Source organism: Bos javanicus, chromosome 27 (genome assembly GCF_032452875.1).
Source record: "Bos javanicus breed banteng chromosome 27, ARS-OSU_banteng_1.0, whole genome shotgun sequence".
NCBI classification, from domain to species: domain Eukaryota; kingdom Metazoa; phylum Chordata; class Mammalia; order Artiodactyla; family Bovidae; genus Bos; species Bos javanicus.
The window spans coordinates 41,074,464-41,082,769 of record NC_083894.1 but is presented as its reverse complement, the minus strand read 5'-3'; the positions used below and the strand labels follow the sequence as shown (position 1 = coordinate 41,082,769).

The window sequence follows — 8,306 nt, the reverse complement described above, 5'->3', positions numbered from 1 at the left end:
AAAAGGGAATGGCAATCTACACCAGTATTCTCGCCTGCATAAATCCACGGACAGAGGAGCCTGGCGAACTACAGGCCGTGGGGTCACAAAGAGTTGGACTGAGTGACTAACACTGTTTATATGTAAACACATGGTTTGTAAAATAATTATTGGAGTGACAGCATAGGATTATAGAAAACTGTTTCTAATTCAAAAACTGTATATTGATTCTTGCTATGGCATTAATGTCATAGACACACGCACATAAATATTTATATTCATCAGCTATAAAGGAACTTTCAGGGAATGAATTCAGTGTCTGAATTAGGAAGCTCATTTTCATCTAGATAATAGAAGGCCAGAGAGTTTGTTCTAAGAGTAGAAACTTCAGTTCTAATAATTTTGGCTCAGAAGTACAGTGGCAATAAGAACCAAGTGACTCTGATCCTTAGATCTTGGCTTGAGCTCTTTGTAAAATTTGTCATCTGAATTGAATTATTCAGATGGAAGAAATATTAGTAATGGAGTAATGGTTGGCCCTGTTCATATTAATGATGGAATAAACAAGGTTACATCATCTGTGGCCTATGGAGTCCCCACGGGGCTTCTGCACATATTATATCCATGGGGACACCACTCCCAATACAGGGAGGTTGGCATGGGATCCCCATTTTAATGATGAGAAAAATGAAACTCATAGGGGTCAAATGCCCTTTTCAGGGTCATGACACTATTAAGTGGCAGAAACTGGATGCAACCCAGGTTTCCTGATTCTAAGTCTGTCGTGCCAAGGTCAGAGGCTAAGCAATTGGGAGTTAACAGACATAAATAAACCATATTTTGGCTCACTTGGTTGAGTTGTCAAACCATGACCTAAATTTGCCTCCTTTTCCAAGGAGGCATTTCCACCTCCCTCTCCCACTTTCTTGAGAATGTCAATTAATCTCTGCTAATTTTGTTGAATCAGCAGCCAGACTAAAATAATCTCAGTAGGAGATAAATGTTTGTTCATTTTCTGGATGGGGAGTTAATTTCGAGACTTAATTATCAGGAAAGTTGTCCCTTTGTACTTGCAGTAACCTATGCCGAGTTGCAGAACACAATTAGTTGGTATAATTTCATTCCATGCTTGTGTGGCTGTAGGAGCTGCTGCCTGAGAAGGGGAGGTCAGGGAAGGAAGTTTAGGCACACTCTGCTGCTCTCTGGATGTGAGAAGCTGTTCTTCTGATGCTTCTCTGCCTCCAGGGGTGGTCCCTAACTCCTTGTCTTCCTGACTCTAAGAATGTGATTCTTGCAGACATGTGCACATATTAAGTTGTTTGCTTGTGTGTCTCTTCAAAGCCTGGGGCTTCACAGGTGGCTCAGTGGTAAAGAATCCACCTGCCAATACAGGAGACACCAGTTTGATCCCTGGGTCTGGAAGATCTCTTAGAGAGGGAAGTGGCAACCAACTCCAGTATTCTTGCCTGAGAATTCCCGTGGACAGAGGAGCCTGGTAGCTGCAGTGCATGGGGCCACAACTGAGCGCGCATGCATCTTCAAAGCCTATCACGAAGAGTGGGAATGGTGGGGTGGTGCACGACTGAGCGCGCATGCGTCTTCAAAGCCTATCACAAAGAGTGATGGGGCATGGTGGGGTGGTGGCTTCATCTCCTGAGAGAGCTTAAATTTAAGCTTTGATATTCTCTCCAAATAAGGATATACAGATAGGCGATTTTGTGGCTTAGTAGTTGAAAGTGTGGGTTTTAGAGTCAGGCTGCCACTTTCCAGTTCTGGGCCTCCTCTCAGTGACATGTAACTTTCGGCCACATGCAGTCTTTCTGTGACAGCATTTTCATCTTTATCGGGAGGATAGGGAGAATAATAACATGCACCTTTTTGGAACTGTTGGGGATAAAATGAAAATATACCTTTTAAGCACTAGAAACAACAAACTATTCCTATTTGTATGTTATAGTAAAAGCAGTAATTTATAAAGTGTAAGCAGTTAACATATACCACCAGGGGCTGTATTATTTTTATCTAATAGGGCATTTCTCCAAGTTTTTTGATGTATTTGATGTATTGAAAGCCTCGAGAAATGGAAATATTTCTCCTGCTGGAGAATTCCCTTTTTGAAACGTCCTTGTAGATTCATGTCTTCGTGTTTGTGATGAACATATAGATCTTCCCAACACCTACGGTTCTTTCCTGTTGATGTATGGCAGAAATCAAACCAATATTGTAAGGCAATCATCAATCAACTATAAATAAATGAATATTAAAAAGTAATCAAATCACAGTCACAGAAATGATTTAACCGAAATAATTCTAGACAAAGAATTCACTCTATTAAATACTTTAAGCCCTTTCCCCAGTCTACCAATCCATTATGGTGTAGACCTTGATTTCCAAAGTAAGAAATTAATCCTAAAGCCAGCTCAGGTGCTTCATCATGGTGCTTTTTCCTCACCATTCAGCCCCAGAGACCCTCCTCCTCTGAGTATCACTGAACACCTATAATTTCACTGTTGTGCTTTTCGCATTATATATTACATTATATCTTATGTTCGTGAGTATACACCCTTCCCCTTCGCTGGATTTTAAGCTCTTTTAAGGCAAGAACCGATTTGCAGTCCCTAGGTCAACTTCTGTCTCTGGCCTCTAAGCCTGTAAGTATTGTCTGTATTTCACCCCGTATCACTGCTTTTAACTCAGAGGCTCTGATAGTTTCCTTGTGTGTGCGCGCTCCGTCCCTCAGTCATGTCTGACTCTTTCTGACTCCATGGACTGTAGCCAGCCAGCCTCCTCTGTCCATGGGATTCTTCCCAGGCAAGCATACTGGAATGAGTTGCCATTTCCTCCTCCAGGGGATCTTCACAACCAAGGATCGAAACAGCAGCATCAGCCGGTGGATTCTTTACTAGTGAGCCACCTGGAAAAGCCAATTATTTCCTTAGGAGATCCATTTATAACAGGTGTTTCATGAGTTTCAGGAAAATACACACATCACTTTGGGGAAGGTTCTGATTATGAGTGGCCACCCTGCAGAGAATGCGTGTGACCCCTACCTTCTATTTTTCTTGCTGCCCTCCACTCTGCCCTGCTTAGAGTTCTGCACCCCCCTCACCCTGAGTCCCAGATTCTTCTGTCTCTAGTATTCTGGGTCTTTCCACTCTCTTTAGATGCCTGAAGGAGCAGCCAATCCCCCCCAGATAATTTGGGTGTAAACATTTTCTCCAAGCTCTATCTGCTTTGGTTTTCCCAGAGGAGCAACTGCCATTGCTGTAATGTGTATATAATAGGCACTTAACAAATGTTGCCTGGTGATGAAAAATACTTGTTTTGCCATAGAAGCAATCTTGGTAGAGGGTTTCTTGCTCTATGTTGATTACTTGTGTCCTTCCAGATTTGGAAATCTAGCCCTCAAACTGATGGCATTTGGAGATAGGACCTTTGGGAGGTGATTAGGTCATGAAGACAGAGCCCTCGTAGAGGGGTTAGTACCCTTGTGAAAGAGACCCTGGAAAGCTCCCTAGCCCTTTCCACTTCATGAGGTTAGAGAGAAGAGAGGGCCATTGGTGAGCAAACGGGCTCTCACCAACCACCGAATCTGCTGATGCTTCCAGCCCGGACTTCCCAGCCTCCAGCACTGTGAGAAGTCCTTGTCTGTTGTTAAAAATCCATTCTGTCTGTAGTATTCTGTACAGTAGCCCAAGCAGACCAAGATACCACCCCAGCAGAATTACTCAATAAAGGGATCTTACTAATAGTGGAAACACTTTAAGGAGAGGTCTGAGCTTAAGTTGGCAGCTACCGCTTTAACCAATAACCTCAGTTAGACATAATAATCACTGAGAAGTTCATGACTCTAATATCAAGCCTGGAAAATATTTGGAAGATTTTGCTTTTCTTATCCTTCATGCCTCGACTGTGTGGAAGGGTCACGGGTATTAAAGGGATGCTGAACCTCTACTCACATCCAAGCAGTGTGACTGTGCAGCCTCAGGGGTAAACAGAAAAGCTCAGCGGTAGTCCCTCTGTGTAGCAATTCCAGTCATGTTTCTCCATCTTTTCCCTTGTGATGGGTGAGGAGCTGAAAGTTCCCATCCCAGAGAGCAGAGAGAGCCCATGTTCTTCATAAGAAACAGCTGGGTTCTGGAGGAGAGAGCCTTCAAAATGAGGGTGGAGCTCTCCCAAACAGGCCTGGGGAGGAGATGTCATCTCTTTATGACTCAAGAGATTCAGGAGGTAAGATGCTCTGTAGAAAAGGGCTGTTGGGCTGGAGAGAGGCCCTGCGTTAGCACCAGAATGCCAGCCTCAGGTCTGGACGTGAACTCAGCCCTAGTGCGTTGTAAGCAGAATTAAGAGTACAGACCCAGACCCTCAGGTTAACATAGTAACAAAACTGTGCTGTATATCATGAGTGCTTGAGGATAGATTAGACCAGTGGTACCCAAGTGTGGGCTACAGGATATTTTAGATGCTACATAGCTTATTTTTTAATTTTTTATACACTTGTGTTTACTAAAATATGTAGAAAATAGTCAAACCCATGACTTCATACTTGGGGGGCAATCTACCACTCCAAATAGCCAGAACTGTACATGATGTGTTCAAGCATATCCAGAGTCGTTTCAAGATTTTGGTAACTGAAATTTTCACCAAAGCCATCTGCAATATAGGTAGTTCAGATAACGTGGTCTTCTAGTGTGGATCTGTGTAAACAGAATGTCCACATTCACATTCATATGTCTTTCAGGGATACAAGAAAGGAGGGGGGTTGGATTACTGAAATCCTGTGATGGAGGCATGTGAACAGGCAGCTTTAGGACATGGGTTAGACAACCACTTGGTGGAGATGTTGTTGCACAAGGGATTCAAGCACTCAGTGGGAGAAAGAGGACTTTGAGGTCCCTTTCCTGTTAGAGACCTGGGGCCTGGAGAAAGGGACTTTGTAAGGAAGAGATGTGGCAGTTGTCCAAGCACACAGGATCTCCTTGACGCTCTTGGAATGATTAGCACTGGCACATGGTGGGCGGGGCCAGTTTTCTTTAGGCGTCTGACACCAAGGAGGAGGCACACAATGAATAACCGTGTTACTCCCACAAAACATTTGCATGCCTGGCTGCCCCTTTGTTTCAACGAAAAATCTCTTGATAATCTTCACTACATAACACTCAACTCTGATGTATAAGCAGCATTTTTTTTCTAGTTTTATTAAACTGTCATTTTTCCAGATATGCAACTACTGTGTCATTTTCAGGACCATTGTATAAGGATGAAAATCTATTTTGGTTTATTATTAATTAACTTTTATTTTTATTGAAATTAGGGTATTTTATTGGTTTGTAAGAAATTGTGTGTTTATATATTATCTCTGATTTTTATATCTGGTTCTCTTTGAGGACCACACTTTCTCTTTTCATTGATAGAGCTTCTGTTTGTATTTTCCAAAGACCAGGCTCTGTGAGCTGAAGAAAGAATTTTATTCAGCACATGAGTCAAAGAAATTCTAAATACTGGAATTTCCAAAAAATTTTCATTAGAATTTCCACAACAAACCCTGCAGTTCTTTGGATTTCTGAACTATATTGGAACTGACTGATTATACAATTTTTAAGGGTGGCTTTCCATTTTTAGTTACTACAGAATATTGAGTATATTCCCCATGCTGAACAATACATCCTTGTAGCCTATTTTATACCCAATATGTGTACCCCTCCCACTCCCCTGTCCCAGCTGGCAACCACTAGTTTGCTCCCTTTATCTGTGTTTCTTTTTCATTGTATTCATAGGTGTGCTGTATTTTTTGGATGCCATATATAAGTGAAGTCGTACGGTATTTGTCTTTCTCCACCGACTCCTTTCACTTGGTATAATGCCCACCAGTCCCACCCGTGTTGTTGCGGATGGCAAACTTTCATTCTTTTATGCTGAGTAGTATTCCATGTGTGTGTCATGTATGTATAATATATGTCTTCTTTATCCATTCATCTTTGGGTGGACATTTAGGTTGCTTCCATATCTCAGCAATTGTGAATAGTACTGCCATGAACACTGGGGGGGGTGTGTATCTTTCAAATTAGTGTGTTTGTCTTTTTCAGATGTATGCCCAGGAGTGGAACTGCTGGGGTATTAGGTAGTTCCACTGTAAGTTTTTTGAGAAACCTCCATACTGTTTTCCACAGTGGCTGTGCCAGTTTGTGTTCTCACCAACAGGGTACGAGGGTCCCCTATGCTCCACATCTTTGCCAGCATATGTGATCTGTGTCCTTTTTGGTGACAGCCATTCTCACGAGTATAAGGTGATACCTCATTGTGGTTTGACTTGTGTCTCTCTGATGATTCCAGGTGTTGAATATCTTCCCACGTACCTTCTGGTCCTCTCGCTATCACCACAAGGAGGCATTTGTTTCAGAGAGGATTTCTACACCATTTCAACCCCAAGAGATCTTATCTAGTTCACTAGATAGTGGATTAAAGAAATATCCCTATTCTACAAAAATAATTAGCCCAAATATTCTCTCTAGCTTAGCTGTCTTCAGACTTTGGTGTACATTGAGTCACAGGTGCCACTTTTAGAAAATGCAGATTCGTGGGTCCCATCATCACAACTTTCATCTTAAAAAAGCATCTTCATGTTTCCGATACAGGTAGTTCATGATCCACAAGTCTATGAGCACTGCTTGAGATTGTATAAGTCACATTAGAGTTGAAGAGAAAAACAGACCAAACTTTGATATCTCACCTGTCAAAATACTCTTACAGGCCCCACAGATATAACAGACTCTGCTGTTTTGAGGGGTAGATTGAACCAATTTTTTAAAGACAAATTTTTAAATTGTTCTCCTGGCTTAAAGGGAATTTCCTAGTTTCAAATATATATACGTATGTGAATGCACTCAAGTGAGAAAAAAAACCAAAACAAAATGCATTTCTTTGCTAAATGATGTACTTCATTAGGTCACTTAAGTTCCAGGCTCTTATATTCATCTCAGTTTATGAAATTTGGTTAAAAGCAGAACAAATCAAATGAACTTTGCTTGATATTAATTTGAATCCATCAGAAAAAACTGTTCAAACTACAAAGGAAATTCCATCAATTTTAGGTCACTGAATCTCAGTCTTAGGTTTGGCAAAGGATGCACCAATACCCATGTGGCACTTCAGTTGCCACCTTTTGAGAAGAACTCCATTTATCTAAATTATTTAGAAAACCTACCTTTAGAAAGGCTGAAAATTAATTAGCTGAAGTGAATACAAGGTTAGTAAGTGCATTAGTCAAGGATCTTCAGAGAGATAGAACTTTGAGTAAACTGGGGGTGGATCAGAGATTATATAAAAAATCTTGCAAAAACAGCAGATACAAATATCTACCAAATGCAATCTTAAATTTTGGTTCAAACAGAACATTTGGAAATGGATTTATTGTAAGTATGTAATTAGAGCTATGTCTTAAATCTGAACTAAATCCCTTCTTTTAGTGTCTTTTTTCTTTGTAAGCTTTGTGAAAAGTGAAAGTGAAGTCGCTCAGTCGTGTCAGACTCTTAGCGACCCCATGGACTACAGCCCACCAGGCCCTCCGTCCATGGGATTTTCCAGGCAAGAGTTCTGGAGTGGGGTGCCATTGCCTTCTCCGTTAACAGTGGCTAGGCATATCATATTTACTTGGAGCTGGTATACTTGGTGACAGCCTTAGTGCCCTCGGACATGGTGTGCTTGGCCAGCTCCCCAGGTAGCAGCAAGTGCATGGCGGCCTGGATCTCCCTGGATGTGATAGTCGAGCACTTGTTGTAATGCGCCAGGCGCGATGCCTCACCAGCGATGCACTCGAAAATGTCTTTGACGAAGGAGTTCGTGATTCCCATGGCCTTGGAGGAGATGCTGGTGTCCAGATGGACTTGCTTCAGCACCTTGTACACATACACGGAGTAGCTCTCCTTGCAGCTGTGCTTGCGCTTCTTGCCGTCCTTCTTCTGGGCCTTGGTCACAGCTTTTTTAGAGCCCTTTTTAGGGGCAGGAGCAGATTTAGCCGGTTCAGGCATATTTGTAATGACAATATCCAACAACACAGAAAGATCTTGAAAATGCTAATAAATCATGTTAATTTTTTAAACTGCATGTTATGTTGAAATAAAAGCAAAGTACAATGAAAACAAACAACTCAAGAGACTTTCTTCCCAACAGACTTCCTCTCTCTTCCTCTCCCCCTCTCTCTCATAGATATAAAATAATTAAATAATTGGCTTACATGATTATGTGCTGTGCTGAGTCGTTCAGTCGTGTCTGACCCTTTGAGACTCTATGGACTGTAGCCCACCAGGCTCCTCTGTCCATGGGATTTC

The 8,306-nt window shown here is 41.9% G+C and overlaps 1 protein-coding gene across 1 annotated transcript; it reads right to left on the bottom strand.

The window, feature by feature from the left end:
- Nucleotides 1-7,373: 7,373 nt before the first annotated feature.
- On the bottom strand, nucleotides 7,374-8,029 carry LOC133240147 (histone H2B type 2-E-like). The gene has a single exon (XM_061404745.1). The coding sequence runs from the start codon at nucleotides 8,004-8,006 to the stop codon at nucleotides 7,626-7,628; it is 381 nt and encodes a 126-aa protein (XP_061260729.1). The 5' UTR covers nucleotides 8,007-8,029; the 3' UTR covers nucleotides 7,374-7,625.
- Nucleotides 8,030-8,306: the final 277 nt, after the last annotated feature.